Source organism: Pseudochaenichthys georgianus, chromosome 16 (genome assembly GCF_902827115.2).
Source record: "Pseudochaenichthys georgianus chromosome 16, fPseGeo1.2, whole genome shotgun sequence".
NCBI classification, from domain to species: Eukaryota; Metazoa; Chordata; class Actinopteri; order Perciformes; family Channichthyidae; genus Pseudochaenichthys; species Pseudochaenichthys georgianus.
In genome coordinates, this window is record NC_047518.2 from 30,715,381 (window position 1) to 30,734,169 (window position 18,789).

Sequence of the window (18,789 nt, forward strand, 5' to 3'; positions counted from 1 at the left end):
CTACAGCACCCGCCACCCCTGACATCCCCCACTCCCCCCGTTGACAATTTACTAGCGGTACAGAAGTGGGCCAGTCGAGAGTCCCGGGATGATTTTTAGTCCCATTCCACCACTGGCTACATGACCGTATGATCGCCCATATTGACGCACCTAATTCCTAAACTTCTAACAGATACAACATAAACCGATCCTTCAGCCTCATATGAGCTCTCAGACACGTACAAAATTAAACTTTCATCGCTGTCTGAGCTTGCTGCTGTGTGCGCCATCGTGCGTTTACATCATAGACTGGTTTCCATGCAGATGCTGGGATCCTGAACGGTGCAGCTGGAGCGCTGTGCCCGCAATGACGTCACACATCATTTGGCGGGACTTGAAGAATCCCCGAGAAGATCCAGAAAATGGTCAACATTGAAGGCAGATTAATGGTTATCAAAGTACAAATATCCAAAATCAGTTCAGTAACGGTTTTCAAGGGGACAATATGTACTCAAATTGATGGGTTTGGATGTTGGGGGAAACTCGTGTCACAGGCTCTTTAAGTTAAAGAAGCTCTTATCTTATCTTAATTAGTCGTTTCTATTGCAGCTAGTTCAACAATATTACATTTGGGATTTAAGAAACTTGCAATACATGTACAATACACCAGGCTTGTAATTGTAGTTGAATTACATATTTGAATGTTTATTTTAAAGGTTGAAAAACAACTTTGTTATTCCTAGATCTAGGGCTTGGCAGTATACCCTTAAATCATGTAAATTACATTTTCTCAATCCTTGGGAGGATTTACAATTCATAAGGTTATTCTATTTCAGAAGCATCACATTTTAGGTGTTATTGAAGGCGAGAACGTTGACCAACAATAATACAAGTCTTGAAATACCTGCAAAGCACCGTTACACATATTTTTAAAATACTGGTTATCTGATCCAGTTATGGACTGTCAGTACCACATGCTTTAACTTAATAATCCGTTTCAGCTCAGATAGAGTAAGAACATCTGCACAATCAATTAATCTGCTGTTTTTGATTTTGGAAATCTTCAGATAGCGAGCAAGCTTACATTAGCTGCCTGAATACATCGCAGACACTGATACAGGCTACCACATCAAATACAAAGCAAAAGGTCTATGACTCTTGTAGATGAATGCAAGCCAGAGCCAGCAAGCCACCTGGAGTCACAATAGTCCTTTAAACTGTGTGCATAGAAACATATAGAGAGTAGAACTGGCATTGAACTGCCATAATAATTTGACTATTTCAAAATGACATAGCGCTTGTAATGTGCATAGACAATAGAAATACAATGGGTTAGTCTGATACAACTTTCATAGTATTTTCAATAGCAAAAGAACACATACAAGTAGCTGCCAGTCTGACCATCCTGCTGCTACGTTGATTCTGGTGATAAATAGGAATATCCCTTTTTACTGTCTTCCTATTTTTATTAGTGCAGCTATTTACATTACAGTTTACGGGACTGTTGTGAGTACTCTCAGATAGGATAGCTTGTTTTACCAGTTTTATTTCAGGTATCCCTTCATGGATACTTACCATTACTGGGATAACAAATAAATGACGTTTGTTCCTAGTGTGGCATAAGAATACATAACAGTCAGAATGACGTCCATTTCTCACTTTTTTGCATCCCATACCAACATTCAGAAAGTGTGCTGGACATGGAGCGTGGCAGAAAGTGGTCTATGTGTTAGTACTTTCATTAATGATACCAAAGTGCATATAATGTTAAAGTAGAAATATTAAAAACGTTGGTAGCGGATGTTATCCCCTCTAGAACACTCCAATATTGATGTACTTGTCAGACTATAAGTGCTACCTAACATCTGCCATGTCAAAGTTATTTTGAAGAACGTTTGGCCAGTAAAAGACTAAGAGCTGTATCCCCCTAAGTAAATAAACTTCAACAATGAGTCAGGAAAAAAAAACCTACAAAAGCCACATGTCCGTGCCTTTATTGTATTACTTCCCTTAACAAAGTACCTTCTGCCCAAAACAAAGTGAGTGTGAGACGATTTGCTGAGATCTCTACTTTGGGAGCCGCTGCTGTCTGGCTGTAGTGCTTATTTGTAGACGATCAAACCCGCTTCCTTCCACTATGTAATCTGTCCCACATGGATTTCCTCCATAGTCCATTAAAATGTAGCGTAGAGGGGCTAGAGGAGAGATGGGAACATAGAAAAAGAGGTGCCCTTCCTTTGCCTCAACATGCGGCTTTGATAGAAACTTCTGTCATGTTTCAATCAGACTGAAATGTGATTTGCAAGGTTCAGGAAAACCTCTCAATCCCAATCCATCTCCAAGATGGATGCAAATAAGCCCCATGTAATTGTATTGTTGCATCTGTTTTTCCTTTAATGAACTTAGACTTTTAATTGTCATATTTCAATTATTGTTAAGTGGATTTACCAGGAGCAGCAGGGTGTGTGTTACGACTTTATCGAGTAGAAGCCACATTTTTGTATAATGTTTACTTTTGATATGAGTCCTGATTCCCTTGTTGGAAACTACTTGTATCCACAACTCCCGGTAAGCCCGCAGGTGATTCAGTATTCAGTTCCTTTACTTTTACTTTGGGTAAATGCCAGACTGCAAAAGTGTTCCGTTATGATTATTTAAAAGTACATATTAATTGCGAAATGTTCTTAAAGTTTTAAAGTTAAGGTATTAACTTACTATATAGCTACGTGTATATATTATATATATATATATATATATATATATATATATATATATATATGTTGCTTATTCTATAACATTTCAACATATTTTATGAGCTCATCGTATTGACTTTTATTTGAAAAATAAACTAGTAAAAAGTCAAATACTTTCAATAAATAATCGAAAATACTCTGTATAAATATATACATTCCACCAAAGATCAGAATATAGTTTTATAATCTTGTGATTGATCTCATATCTCCAAGTTTAACAGTACAGGTATATGAATGATGTGGGAACGCACACATTTGACCGGTGAGTGAGTGGATTAAAAAAACACCTTTTAAAAAAAGTTGTTTTATTTCCTTTTTCTCTATCGTTAATCTTTTATTGTCCCTCAGTGGAGACAGGTAGTGCGAAGTTGAACAGAAGAGAGGGGTCTGTTTTACATTCTCTCACTCTGAGTCTTTCTCAGAGGAAAACAGCTGCGGTTTCCAGGAGGCTTTTTTTGCCTGTGATGGACAGCGGTCTGGTTTTGGCTCGGCCTGCGATGTAGGATGCAGTTTATGAGCCAGAGCACAGCGAGGGGTGGAGGCGAGGGCGTATTCTGGCACAACCCCCCCCCCCCCTGCTCGGAAAACGAAGTCCCCCATGACGGAGACCTTTTCGACCTCATCGTGAGAGCATCAGGGGAGAAGACCTGCTCCTTAACCTCTGAGCCCACTTGCTACATAATCCTGATACCGCAGCCTCTCACTGTTATCTTTCAATTAGGGATTCACTTTCAGTGTTTGTGTTGACTGGTCGTAAATGATACCTTTCACACTTTCTTATTATTATATGAAAACCATCTTGTTTTTACTCAGTGTAACATTTTGCAGCATACAAATCAGAATCAAAATAATTTTTCTCTAGTCAACCAACATAGTGCTTTCAGTGTCCTGTCGAGGTACAACAATGTTTGTCAGTTAATATCCACATGAAAATGTATATAAATAAATCACTTCAAATCATGCAAGGGGAAAAAGGTCAAGTTAATGTTTCAAAACGTACTGTTCTGTTACAAATAAGGGATTATTCTCTGTCGAGAGTGGGGTACATTTACAGATATCAATTAGTTGATTATTCAGAGAATGAATCAACAGTTTTGCTGGTTCCAGTTTCTCAATATGTGATGACATTTCTGGAGCAAAGAACAAGAATACAAGGAGCACACAGGAGAGCTTTGAATTGATGTCAGATACTTTAGATTTATTGGAATTTACAGCCGGAGAATTGACATAGACATATTCTGAGACACCGATGTGACACAGCTTCGCGCAAAAGTTATCCTCCCCTGTCACTGATACTTAACCACTCCTAATCCATAATCCCCATTATTCTACAAGACGCTGTAAATCCTGTCTCTGGCAGGTGAAACTGTCCCCAGGGACGTATCCCCCGATAAGATGGACCCAGGTGTCCTTCCTGCTCTCTGACCCTCTCCATCAACGCTGTCCTGTGATTATCTGAATCAGATATCGTTAATAACTCTGCCTTATCACAGGAGAAGGCAATGTGCCTGTGCTTGGAGAAAAAAAAAGGAGTGAGAGGGGAGGAAAAGGCCCACATAATTAAAACTTAGCTAAATAAACTAACCAGATAAATACATTCCCTGGCAGTATTATACTTAAATGTAAGTAAACATCGAGACAATTTAACGTCTATTTCACAAAGCAACAGCATTTTTTATTTAACTGGGCTAAACATTAAACAAGCAATACAAACAAAAAAACATATGCAAACTATTCTCTGAAAGTGTAATGTTTTTTGGTCTATTTTCTATTTAATAGAACAAACAATATGTGTTAGAATATTTAATAGAACAAACAATGAATCACTTAAATGGCAGTTTAATTGGCGATCCATTTGAATGAAAATAACATCCAATACTGGTTATTCAATATATCAACACAGCATTTTATTATATGCCGTAGAAACTGTCGGCTCATTAACCCTTTTACAGTCAAACATCTTAGCCGGCTTTCAAACCCGTTTAGAGAACAGACTGCTGGTGTCTGGTCTTAATGATTCTATGACAGTCACCTACACTGTCATCTTGGCTAAATCAGTGTAGCTTCACGTTCTGATTTCCTACATGGTGCCACATTCGTTATTTTGAAGAAAGTAAAATGAGTTATCTGCTGCTAACCCTTCTCTCTGTGTGTGTTGTCCAGGCCTTTGTCTCCCTCTCTCTGCTGTACTGGGCTCTGCGGAGTTTCTCCCAGATGTTCAGCATCAGGAAGAAGACAGACTGAGACAACATAAGAAGACTCGGACCACATTTGACTTTTTTAAGTCAAAATTGACATTGACATAAATCCATATTTATCCATGTTTTAATCACCTTAAATATTTGTTTAATAACATATCTGCATGTAGAGTACGAGACGCAGTTACCTCAAGCTTTTGCTTGATTTACTTTAAACGTTTTATGTATAACTGTTTAAGGTCTTTATACCATGTAAAGCAGCCATAAAACAAGACTCTCACATGACACATTTCTCTCTCCTTATAAATGTCTTCTGTGCTTTTGTCTACACTGTAATAACAGAGGTGCTGCGGTGCTAATTAAAGTACTAATACATTAACATTTTTAATATTGCCTTTTTTACTATGCAACATATATATATATATATATATATATAGAAATGCTGCTTATACTTTTGCCTTTTAATTTTGATTTGCACAACACTGTACACTGTACATTGTTTTTCAATTTCTTATTGCAATGAAAGATTTGTAATCTCCACTTTTAATTTTCCCTAAAAATACCAGACAACCTGGAGGTGTGTGTGTGTGTGTGTGTGTGTGTGTGTGTGTGTGTGTGTGTGTGTGTGTGTGTGTGTGTGTGTCCGCATTAATTCCTCCTCCCAGCCTCCAGATCTTGTGTGGGAGTGACACACAGTCCTCAGCAGATGGTGCTGTTATCAACCGCCAAAAGTCTTGTCAATCCACAAACTGTTTACAAGTGGCAGCTGTGTTCAACCACACACCTACATCCATGGTTTTGGGAGGCATTAAGTCATACACTCAAATATTAAGGTCAAGTAAAAATAACAGGAAAAATACTTTGATGTTAGATGTTAAAAATATATTGTTATGATAGATTATAATTTCATTTCATTCGGGTGTTATGCATAAAGATGAATATAAATGTAAATATGTTGATATTAAATAAATTATTGGGTGTGAGATCAGTCTCATCACAAAGCAACCAAATGCAAAAATATCTTATGCCTGCGCCCTTAAGAGTGTGTAAAATCTGTACTTTTATATGATACTACTTAAACATAACTTTAATATTAACCCCTGATATATCAAAGTCATATTTATAAATAATAGGAAAATCCTCCTCTCACAAAATCATACCTAGATAAATAATTAACAACTGTTTAGTGATAAACAATGCAAAATATGAGTTTGTGGAAATTATGAGAAAGATATCTTATTATATGTATGTTTGATCTCATTCTCACAAAACATTATTTCATAAAAGCATTACTGTTTACATACTAAGGTAAACATTATAGTTTCAGTGTGAAACTATGAAAGAGTTATTATAACACCACAGTACTGTATGCGGTTTATGTAAATGACTGGATTTTGTGAAAACGGTATGAATATTCATGATGTGTCATATTAACAGGCCTACAGATGGCATCACTGCTGTACATATGTGCAGCACACCCATGGGCTTCACTGAAATATCAGAAATCTTAATAAATGTGTTCACACCACAGGTGCACATCACATCTGTTGGTACATAATGACCTCATTTGGATGTACATGTGCACTATTAAAATGACTCTGGGAATACCTAGAACACTAATCACCTCTGTGTTTTATAACTACAAGAAGATACATCTTTTTGTTTTTATATTCAGGTACAATGACATTTTGCAACACTTTTTATGGTGTAGGTAAAAAAAGCAAATGAATAAAAGCAGTAATAGTTTTACATTGACTACATTCCTGTTTACGTTTACATCTTTGTATATATTTATAATTGTACATATACAGTACTACCTCTCTTTATTAGTTCAGTTCATTTATTTTAAATACTGTCAAATATGAATACTTTACTTTAATTGATTGTCGTTTTTATATTTGAGCCCTATATTTTAACTTGCTTTATTTTTGGTTTAAAATCTCATTAAATGTTCTACTTGCGTAACTTTCAATTAAATAAACATTTAAAAAGGGTTTTCACTGCAAATGCTTCACTGTTACTGTTGCGCATATAAATAAAAAATGGATTTTTAAAATTTATTTTAATTGATTCATCTACTTAACATCATACATGAACATCATACATTCTACATACATACAACAAAGTCCAGGGGCGGACATACAAAGCAACAAGACATTACATACAGTAAATAATTTACATTTTGATACTTCAGATTAAATATTTTGGAGTTGAACCTTTTGTCCCGTCTTTTTCCTAATAAAACATTCTACATCATACCACAATATTCTACAATACAAGCATTCATAAAAAAATTGTCAATAGTCTCTTCTTGTAGATTACAAAATGTACAGGAATCTTCAATATCAAGTCCAAATCGTTGCAGTGTCTTTTTTGCTGGATATATTGTGTGTACAATTTTAAAAGAAACCTCCTCAACTTTATTATTGAGCAATAGTTTATTTTGAATTTGAATCTTGAATTTGAATCTTGAATTTGAATTTGAATCTTGAAACTGAATCTTGAATCTTGAAACTGTTCATGTCTTGGTCAGTGATGTCACTGCCACTAATTTCCAGCAGGGGTGAAAATCAAGCACCTGCTGTGACATCACTAATTTACATTTCTAAGAGAAATTGATACATTTAAAATAATCTAGAGTTTTGGTTCTTTGTTTTGTTTATTTTGTTTATTGTTTTCTGCATAGTCTCTTGTCCACACTCCAGTCCAGTTGGTGGCGGTAATGCACCTAAAAGTTGGTTTGCCAACCACCAATAAACACTAAAGAAGAAGAAGAAGACATCACTAATTAGGGTGTGGCCAACTACAGGTTTGAACCTTTATATATACAGTCTATGGTTTGAACCCATGAGGGGGTCACATAGAATGCATTTTTATATATATTATATCATTACAATATGCTGGATTTTATTTGAGATTATTTTGAGTGGTCCATTTTGTGTTTTGTAAAGAAACCCACAATGTTCACCACAGAAAAAAGCCGAGGTTAGACCCTCTGTTCGCTAAGCTAATGGTATCAGCAATTAGCATGTCTTCATTCCTCCACTACATGCAAAGTAAATGGAGTTAGTATAAATTGGAAGTTTTCTTCCCAGCCTTTTTCAACAACAGAAAATGTCAACAAACAGACGTGAGTATCATGACTGCAATAACGTTTCAGGTAAATTTGTTCTTTTGCATTTAGCTAGCAAGACTTGCTAATGTCTTTAGCTATAGCCTACATGCTAAGGAACAAGATGCTGGGTTTGAGTGTTAAAGCAAGCTTGTCTGAACAGGATTACACTTCAACTTTGAACTGAAACAATGTACATTAATTTGCAGGTTACTTTTATCCAGTGGAGAAAGATGTATTCTGATTCTCACCTAGGTTAAAGTATACTCCAAAAACAAAGTTTAAAGTCCTGCATTCAAATCTCTTCTTGAGTAACAGTATGTACATATTATAACATAATACTTAAACTATAGATAGAGCAGTAAAATAATCCCTGTCAGTATTTCACAAGTATACATTCAGAAGATGTTTTAGTTATAATGCCACTGCATTTTTCTGGTCTAAATGTTTAATGTTGTGCTAATTTTAGCTCTTTTTATATAGACTATACTCTTGGGCTGTTTAATGGCTGTACGGAACCACATATTTCCACAAAATAGATTTCTACATGAATGTAAGTATAGCTTATTCAGCCTAATAAGTAGAATAATTTCTTAGCACTTAAAATAACACTTAATACTTCAGTCCTTCAAATTCCTTCACTAAAATAGCATTCAAAATATGGAGATACAGTACTTACCCAGAGATTTGAGACAAATGTAATGGAGTTAAAGTGTAGTATTTGTAGTATTTGTGGAGTAGAATTCAAACACAAGTATCAGGATCATAAAGGCAAAGAAGCAGTAATCTACTCATTAGGTATAAAAGAGAAAAATAAACCCATTTCTTCCACGTTGATTGACTGATATTTTTCTTTTCATTATCTAGTCCATTTAGTATGATATGAAATGTGACCTTATAGTTACTGAATACTATTTTACAGGCAAATATGCAGAGCCCTTCTCTGTGCTGCTCTGCTCTTATTCTCTGCTCTTTAATGATCCGCTGGGTTATTGAAGCGATCATCCGCCCAGTGGAGAAGCTGACATATTGATCTCAGTGTGGAAGGATATGGCCTTCACCTTTTATGAAATCCTCCTAATGGGCGGTGAGGGAATTCTGCCGGGGGTCTCGCTTAATGGAACGAGGAAATGTTGCTAGAGAAAGACGATCAATGAGTGAGCCAATGAGAATTATCTGGCTGTAATGTAAAAGAGGGCAAAAAAACAAACAGTGGTTATTTCTTTTTTTACAGTCTCTGGTTTATCTGAATATAGCAACAATGTATTTTGAAAAACAATTTCATCTAAACATTGAATCTTAATTCAACTCTTGCCTAAGAATGGCAATAACTCTCTGTCTCTGTCTCTCTCTTGATAAACATGTGGTTCTTTAGAGCATATTACAATGTGTGTGTTCATGGTAAAGAGGAATTGTGTCAGTCAGTGCAACAGTTGCTCTTTGATGGGTATACACACAGCATGTAGACAGCAAAGCTTTCTGTAGAGGCATTCATGGTTCCAAGAGGATTCATTTTAGGGGTTTCAAATGTGGTTATACAACATGGGTTATAAGTGTAACCAGGTGAACAACTATTAATAGAGATGGTTACTGACAAACTTTTGTAAATGAAAAGCTGTCACTTTAGGAGACGTGTTGACATTTAGAGATCCGCAAAGAGAGACACACCGTGATGATGTCACGAAATGTAAAAAACTTGCTCTATCCTTTATGACCAGGCTACATTAGTAAGATGTCTCAACAAGTAATAAGACCGCTATCATGATTAACTAAGATGGTAACCATTGTAAACTTCCTACCTTCCTGTAACCTCCAGCATTTTAACATTGTCTTTGTTATTGTGTCGTTATGCTAGTGTTAACATTCATTTAGTGCTACTGTTTCAAAGTACAGTTAGTATGGCTGTAATCTTAGTCTTGTAAGCTTTTTTTTGGACAACCTCTATGCTACAGGGGCATATGCTTAGCGCCTTAGATACAAATTGGATTTGTTAATGATAAAAAAAGAAAATGAAACATGGCCAGACAAAACCACACTCAAAAATGTCAACCTACCGCAGAAAGTCAGGAGTGCAGCTCCCTTTCTGCTCCCCACGAGATGCGAATGAAGATATTCACATGCCAGTTTGATATCATCACAGCGCTTGCGTTAGCGTAAGAATGTGTTCTGCTCACTGGGTCGAGTACAAATCACATCAGCAGTGTTCAGGAAAACGTTTGAACGCCCGAATGCTCCAGACAACTTCACCTTCGTTGTGCTGACGACTGCTACAGTACTTGAGGTAAATGCATGGTTGTGATTCACGGTTGTGATTCACCTCATTAGTACACCTCAGTGCATTCACAACATTTTGAACCAAGTGTTGAGAAAGAACAGTGGCGTGAATGAGTTATGACTTTTAAAGCAAACTTTGAATCTTTTAATGTGTATCATCTTTTCAGAATGATAGGGGGTCATGGGCTAGTTAAAAACACAATTTCCAACTTTGACTTACTTACTTTTAACATTTCTGTCTACATTTTTTCACTGTACACCTGCATTACATCATAATTTTCCCTCATTACAGTATGCAACTTACAAGATTGCCTACCACTTGTTTAGTTGGCACTTTCATCATTGGTGAAATGGTAAGTGACTTTAAGTTAATTTGTAATCACATTGGTTCGTCCCTTTTTTATGGTGATAAATAATGTCAAAGTGATTTTAAAGAGCTGTCAAGATAAATAAAAGTACAGTAGCCGCAGATACTCGAACTGCATCAACGGAAATCTAAATAAGTCCGACCCACACTGCAGCAAAGATGGAAAGAATAACAGAGCAGATTCTCAATGATATGTAATTGTATCTGTATGTCATCACATTTAAATGTGTGTTTAACCTACACATGTTCGTTTTATCTTTGAATTAACACTTAAACCAAATTCACACTACAGCTCAACTTGTATGTCTGCGTGGCTCCCTCTTTTTCCTCTTTTCCTCATTACATGGCAGATGGGAAGAGCGAACAAATGTGATTTGCTCCCTCAGAGCCACAGAATGTTCCAGTGACTCATGCTCTGATAATATAGTTCAATGCTTTGCACCAACTGTCTGCAGGGGAAAGGAGGGGAGTCCCACCACACACATATATATATTCTAAGCAATTTTAAAGTATTTTGCAGTATTTCCATACCTTCTCTCTAACCTGACATTGCGGCACTCTCAACGAATACTAGGCAGGTGATTGAATAAGGAATCTATCAATAAACACTCTTACCGCCGCCAGTCAGGAGGAACATTTTAGAGCAAAGCTTTCAGTGCCGGTCTTTTATAACAAGGACATTCACCATTGTTGATGTTTTAGACAAACAGTCCTCTTTCTGTAATGCATCTCACATTCCTGTAGTTCCTCACAGGCATGGTGGATGTGGCTGGGTGGTCTCTAGCCGACCCAACACTTAAATGTAAGGCTCAAAACAGCTTTTTGCGCGAAATGTGATGACATGATTCATTGGAAGAAACCAGCTGCCATGCTAGGCAATGATAGGTGTGTTTGATGGACAATAATCTCACTGACCGATCTGTCAGTCTTGCAGAAATAGGTGCTTTCAAAGTAAAAACTACATGAGCCCCAACATACTCGCACATTTCCTCAAAATGGAAGATGCTTCAGGCTAATTATTGAGTTAGTATGTCAGTCTTTTTTCTTTCTTGATGTTCTTTTGCTTCTGCCTGGGGATGTGATCTCAGTGCGGGAGACCCATCTGTCTGTTAACCAGCCAGCATTAGCCCCATCCCCACGGGAAGGAAGACCCAGGGTCAGCCTGTGTTGGTGCATGGCACAAGACATTACGTAAAGGTCCCATTATGATCCATGGTGTTCTGCACTAGACTCTACACACAGGTTGCTATTTATAGCACAGAAGGCCAGAAGTGATGTATCGACTGTGTGCTGCTGTCACAGTCAGGCGGGTTATGGTGACACCAGCTCTCTTCTGAGTAACAGGCTGATTTTATTTGATTTTAGAAGTTTTAATGTTGATTTACATGGCAATAAATTAACTCTACAACCCATCTGCTGGTCATGGCAGACAATTCAGGCTGCAATATGTGCTCTATGATGTAATCGTCAAACATTAGAATCAGCTCTGGCTAACACTCAGGGAGTCAACACAAATTACAATGTTGTGCCTCCCTGGCCAAAGCAACATTGCCACTGTGTGATGATGAAGCATTGTTATGACTTCTCACATATTTTATATAAACAATACAATTATCTTAATACTGATTAAACCTTTAAGTTTACATGAGAAGCAGCTCACCACCGAAGCTAAACAGAGTAGGACAATTCCCAACCAGCATACACATTTGTATCAATGTGAGATCTAAAGAAAAAGGAAGTCCCACCCTGCCTTTAGACGATGATCCAACACCTACAGCTTTCATTACTCATGTATTATTAATGAATTCTTCAAAATGATCATACACTTTTATTTCTTTAACACTTTACAGAAAAAGTAATCCATAGTGTCTTCCTAAAAACGGTTAGAAGCAGTTTCCAATTATTAATGCAGACTGTTTTCACAATCCATGTTGGAAAACCATTTTCTCCATCACTGACCTCAAGCAGTTATTGACAGCCTGCTCCAGGCATATGTGATCCTCTGAGAAAACACAGTCTGCAGACTCAGACTTGAATGATAAAGTTATTGTTCTGTCAGGGTAATGTATGAGTCCAACGTGCAGCTTTACCACCAATCTCTTGTGACCTTAAAATATTGGACTACATTCCTGCTGCTACAAGTCTCGTTCTCAACACTTTCTAGCTTAATGTTAGACTGTTAGTACATGACACTGGTGCAGGCAGCACAAAATGAAGAATGCACAAGCATTGAGCACCATTTGTTTAGCAAAGCAATAATCCCTTGTTCTGCAGTGTTGCCATAACGTTGGCTTACTGAATGCTCCACTGGGTGTTTGAGAGGTGGTTTGACAGGGATATTTGTGATTTCAAATGGTTCAATTTTTTTGCTAAATCAAATGGGTGCTTTTACTTTTAACACCATCTTTGAATCCAGTCTCAACATTGGGTTTCTGTGCCTCAAGTGTCTTTTTCAAGAGGACATAGGGCGCCATAACATATTTTCTAAATTGGTTTTCTTGGGGAAAAAAAATGTTGGGCTATGAGAGACCAAAACTTCCAATCTCTGAAATGCAGTACAGGAAAGTGGCGCAGGACTGTTAAACGTAGATTCTGTTTATTGAGACAAAAGTAAAAACTTTGATTTTAATTTGTTTTGATGCAGTCAGTTGCCAGGGAGGCTACTCCAACCTGCCTATAGTCTGCCTGACCCACATACACAATGACCTCAAGAGATCTCGTAAGGAAGCAGGTCTGACGCTCTCACCAGTGACGAACATATCTGACGTGTATCCTTTGTGTATGTAATCTCCATGTAAAACTGTATGTAATCTCCATGTAAAACTGTATGTAATCTCCATGTAAAACTGTGTATGTAATCTGTAAAACTCAACAGCAGAGTTTTACATTAATATAGAGTGGGCTCTGACTTTATTTTGTATATCAAGCGCTGGATGTACAGTATAACGTTGGTTTAATTAGTACGTGTTGTCTTTCTGTCGACATACAGTAGAGACCGTCTGTCTTATTGCCTAAATGTAGAACTTTATATATGGGAAAACTAGGACAGAACATATAATAAAAAGACAATATAGTATTTTATTTACAACATTTCAGAAACACAACGGTGGATAACTATAGGGAATCTGAATGTTGACAGTTACATGTGAAGGACATGTCAATACTTCAAATGCCTCTTCCTCTGTGACACAAATGTTAACGCCCACATGACCTACACAGACGACACGGAGGCAACACTAAAACACAAATGTTATGTGCACTGCACACTGATTAGCCGCTACCCAGACACACTGCCAATATCTGGGTCATTGTTCAGCAATCTTTCCTGAAACTCAATCCATGCTGAGGCTTGTGGGTCAAATTAAACTGAGGATCCTGTAGGCGGGAGGTTGCGTAAAATGTGTGAGCAATGTAAAGGTTATCTGGTAAATGAATTGAAGACAATACGTTTGTTCCAGGAAGCAGCATGCTAAGGCCCTTTTATCCTTCCAGACTGGCCTGAATGCCAAAACAGCAGAGCAGAAACTGTTATTGAGTAACCTTTATGTGAACTGCAGCAGGGTTTTGCTCTGAACATACACACTATAAAAGCTCAATGTATATTGTACAGCATCTCCAATTGTGCAGCTGGAGGTTAAATATCTGGCTCATGGAAAACTAGACAGTCATTGGGAAGTTCAGAATAATACCAATACAATTTAAAGATATTGCTACTCCAACAATTTAACATGTATTATTAAATAAACATATAATAGTTTAAACACTATTGCTTTTACTGAGGTGTTTGGACAACACCTTGTATGAACTTTTTTGTTAGAGGCATAGTGAATCCTTGTTTGGTTGATGGCAAAGGATCAATCAATCAATCAATGTTTATTTATATAGCCCAATATCACAAATGTTACATTTGTCTCAGTGGTCTTCACAGTGTGTACAGAATATCAGTATGACAATACGACACCCTCTGTCCTTAGACCCTCACATCGTACAAGGAAAAACTTCCGGAGAAAACCCCACAGTTTAAAGGGAAAAATGGGAGAAACCTCAGGGAGAGCAACAGAGGAGGGATCCCTCTCTCAGGACGGACAGACGTGCAATAGATGCCGTGTGTAAATTGAAAAGATAATACATTTGCAACATAGGTAGTCCAAATGTTTGGAAATGCATGTGTGTATAATAGGAAGATGAATTCACGAGGATATCCATCCAGGATCGATGATCCAGGACCACAGCCACGACTCGCGATCTAGGGCTCGCGATCCAGGACACAGGACCGCAGGATCATCCATGACTTCGGATCCCGGCGTATATAGACTCCAAAAAGAAAGAAATTTGGGGAAGCTGGGTTAATCGGAACATGAGAGTACACAGGTATAGACAGAGAGAAGGAAGAAGTAAGATGTCCCCCGACAAACTAAGCCTATATCAGCAAAACTAGGGGCTGAATCTAATCAGCCCTAACTATAAGCTTTATCAAAAAGGAAGGTCTTAAGCGCACTCTTAAAAACGGATAGGGTGTCTGCCGCCCGAACACAAACTGGAAGCTGATTCCACAAATGTGGAGCTTGATAAGAAAAGGCTCTGGCTCCCATTGTACTTTTAAAGATTCTAGGAACAACCAACAACCCTGCATTCTTGGAACGCAATGCCCTAGTAGGACAGTAGGGTATAATGAGTTCTTTAAGGTAAGATGGCGCCTGCCCATTAAGGGCTTTGTAGGCAAGAAGAAGAATTTTAAATTCTATCCTGTGTTCTATAGGGAGCCAGTGTAAGGCAGCCAGAACAGGAGTAATGTGGTCCCTTTTCCTAACTCTGGTTAGTACACGAGCTGCAGCATTATGAATCAGCTGAAGCGACTTAACTGACTTCTTGGTACACCCTGATAATAAAGAGTTACAATAATCCAGCCTAGAAGTAACAAATGCATGGACTAGTTTCTCTGCATCGTTTTGAGGCAAGATATGCCTGATTTTTGCAATGTTACGTAGATGGAAGTAGGCGGTCCTTGAAATTGATTTTATGTGGGCGTTAAAGGATAAATCCTGATCAATTATAACACCAAGATTCCTTACAGTCTCACTGGAGGCCAAATTAATGCCATCCATAGTTAGTATATCTTTACATAATTTGTTTTCGTAGATTCTTCGGGCCAAGTACAATAACTTCAGTTTTGGTCGTGTTTAACATCAAAAAGTTTAAGGTCATCCACGTTTTTAAGTCTTTAAGGCAGTCTTGCATTTTATTTAGATGATTAATTTCATCAGGCTTAATTGATAAATATAGTTGAGTATCATCCGCATAACAATGAAAGTTTACAGAATGATTCCTCACAATATTGCCCAACGGAAGCATATATAATGTGAACAAAATAGGCCCGAGCACTGAGCCCTGTGGCACTCCATGGCTAACTTTGGTTTGCGTGGAAGATTTATCGTTAACACGTACAAACTGAGAGCGTTCAGATAGATAGGACCTAAACCAGCCTAAAGCAGTTCCCTGTATGCCAACTAAGTGCTCTAGTCTTTGCAATAGGATATCATGGTCGATAGTATCAAATGCAGCACTGAGATCGAGCAAAACAAGAATAGAGACAAGTCCCTTGTCTGAGGCTATTAGAATGTCATTTGTGACTTTAACCAGAGCTGTCTCTGTGCGTTCTAAAGCCAGACTGAAAATCTTCAAATAAATCATTGTTTTTTAAGTAATCACACAGCTGTTTTGCGACCGCTTTCTCAAGAATTTTCGAGAGGAACGGAAGATTAGAAATAGGTCTATAGTTGGCTAAAACCTCTGGATCGAGGTTGTGCTTTTTAAGAAGCGGTTTTATCACTGCTACTTTGAATGATTGTGGAACATAGCCTGATAATAAAGACATATTCATAATATTTAATAAAGAAGTGCTAATTAATGGAAAAACTTCCTTCAACAGCTTAGCTGGAATTGGGTCTAACATACACGTTGATGGTTTAGAAGAGAGAATCATTGAATGTAATTGTTCAAGGTTAATGGCTGAAAAGCATTCTAGTTTACTATCTAGTGTAATATTAGAACTTACGTTTCCGGGAGCTATTGATAACACTATACTGGTCAAAGGCAAGAGGTCATTAATTTTGTTTCTAAGAGTAACAATTTTATCGTTAAAAAAGCACATAAAATCATTACTACTGAGTGCTATGGGAATAGAAGGCTCAATCGAGCTGTGGCTCTCTGTCAGCCAGGCTACAGTGCTGAAAAGAAATCTTGCATTATTCTTATTCTCATCTATTAATGAAGAGTAGTAGGCTGCTCTCGCTTTACGCAGTGCTTTCTTATATTCATTGAGAGTAATATGCCAATTTAAACGAGATTCTTCAAGTTTAGTGGAACGCCATATCCTTTCAAGTTGTCTCGACTTTTGCTTTAGGATCTCACTTTGACACCTGGATTTCAGTCAAAATGTCTCCCATTAACAATATAGATGAACTTTTTGTGACCTTAAGGAAACTATATAATATAGAAAGAAGACATATTGAATCTCCATGTTATGTTTGGAGTTCCACAGGTTACTTGGTCCATTACTATTCATCGTTTACATGTTATCTCATATTAACTTCAGAATTACCGCAATGTAAAGTACATGGATTATATTTATAAAACCTTTCGGACTAAACACTATCTTTCCCTTTCCTATAGATTAAATACTGTGAGTGCCTAACAATGTTGTGTGTCATGCTAATTTGCTCTTTAGCATGTACTATAATGCAAAAGTGGGTAATTTTAGAATAAAAACAATTAATTGTAAACAGTAAACATTTTGCTTGTGTTTTCTGTTTAACATTTTTGCGATTTACATGATTTCCCTATTATTATATTAAAAGATTGAATTTGTGTCGCATAACGTCTTTCTCAAAACAGTGTGTGCGATTGTTTAAGTGTACAGTACGGGTGTGATTTAAATTATGTATATTGTTACTAATATTTTATTTTATTGATTTGTTTTCTGATTCATTGATCAAATAAAATTACATCAAATACGTGCTATCTTTTTTAATTAACACTGTCTTGTCCAGTTGTCTTAAAAATCTGGATCTGCTTAAACTCCTTCTGGATCTATCTTCATTTTGTACATGTATATTTTTGTACACACTTATTTGGGTTGAAAAGCACTTAGTGTTTTTACAGCTTGAGATTGTAAAGGCCCCTGTGGGAGGGTTGTGATATTGGGCTATATAAATAAAATGGACTGGACTGGGCTCATGTGTTGATGCTGTGTCTCTACCCTCTGACTTCATTACTATTGATTGCTCTCAGGGAGGCCACCTAAGAATCTGAGCTCATTTCGATATGTGCACTCATCATGCATTTCTGTGGATGAGAGAGTGGGCTAAGTAGCCTACCGAAAATGTCATGACACTGTTTGGAATATCAATGATGGAAGAACACATTAGCCTCAAGCAGCTTTATTTCTAAACATAATTTCACAAAAGTTATGGTTTTTTATCCTTTGAGACATGACGATTTTGGTAAATGAAAAAAAACGAGTAATTTCAAGCCCGAGTGGATCCTAGAGGCGAACAAACATTTAAAAATGCGCATTTCACCTCCTCATCCCCCTGAGGACATATGGCCATATTGTCGGAGGGGACTACAATAGACGTAAACAATGATTTTTTTTTTAAGCCTTTTTCTTGAAATCTGGACACTTACGCATCATCCGACATTTGCGTTGTCCCTCAAAACTGTAGCCTAATGTCGACCTTAAATATAGCTTCGTTGATAGTAAACGTAGAGTTTTGGATTCCTATTTTCCAAAGATCTAAACCAGAGATTTCTGCACATTTTAATATTTTGTTCTCAGCGTAGGGTTTTTATAGGTATTTTATTATTGAATTCACACTCACTGCATGCATGATGTGATTGCTAATGTACCTCATGTTTTGTGTCCCCAGGAAATAAGATGGGGAATAAAGAATTGGTTAGAAAATGTCCTGTTCCATCTCCTGTCCCCCTTCATCATCTTCATCCCCTTCCCCTTATTTGTCCCAATTTCTTATCTTTTCTGCTCTCGCTGTGCTCTACTCCCACCCTCTACTCACTTTGTCTTCATCTTCCTCTTTTTCCCGCCTT

The 18,789-nt window shown here is 37.3% G+C and overlaps 1 protein-coding gene across 3 annotated transcripts in view; it reads left to right on the forward strand.

The window, feature by feature from the left end:
• The window catches only part of agmo (alkylglycerol monooxygenase), a 71,356-nt gene extending 66,047 nt beyond the window's left edge, over positions 1-5,309 (forward strand). For all 3 annotated transcript variants that reach the window (XM_034103244.2, XM_034103245.2, XM_034103243.2), the window contains one exon: positions 4,896-5,309. In XM_034103244.2, coding sequence (XP_033959135.2) covers positions 4,896-4,976 — 81 coding nt within the window. In that variant the 3' untranslated portion in view covers positions 4,977-5,309. The remainder of the gene's footprint in view (positions 1-4,895) is intronic.
• The last annotated feature ends 13,480 nt before the right edge of the window (positions 5,310-18,789 follow it).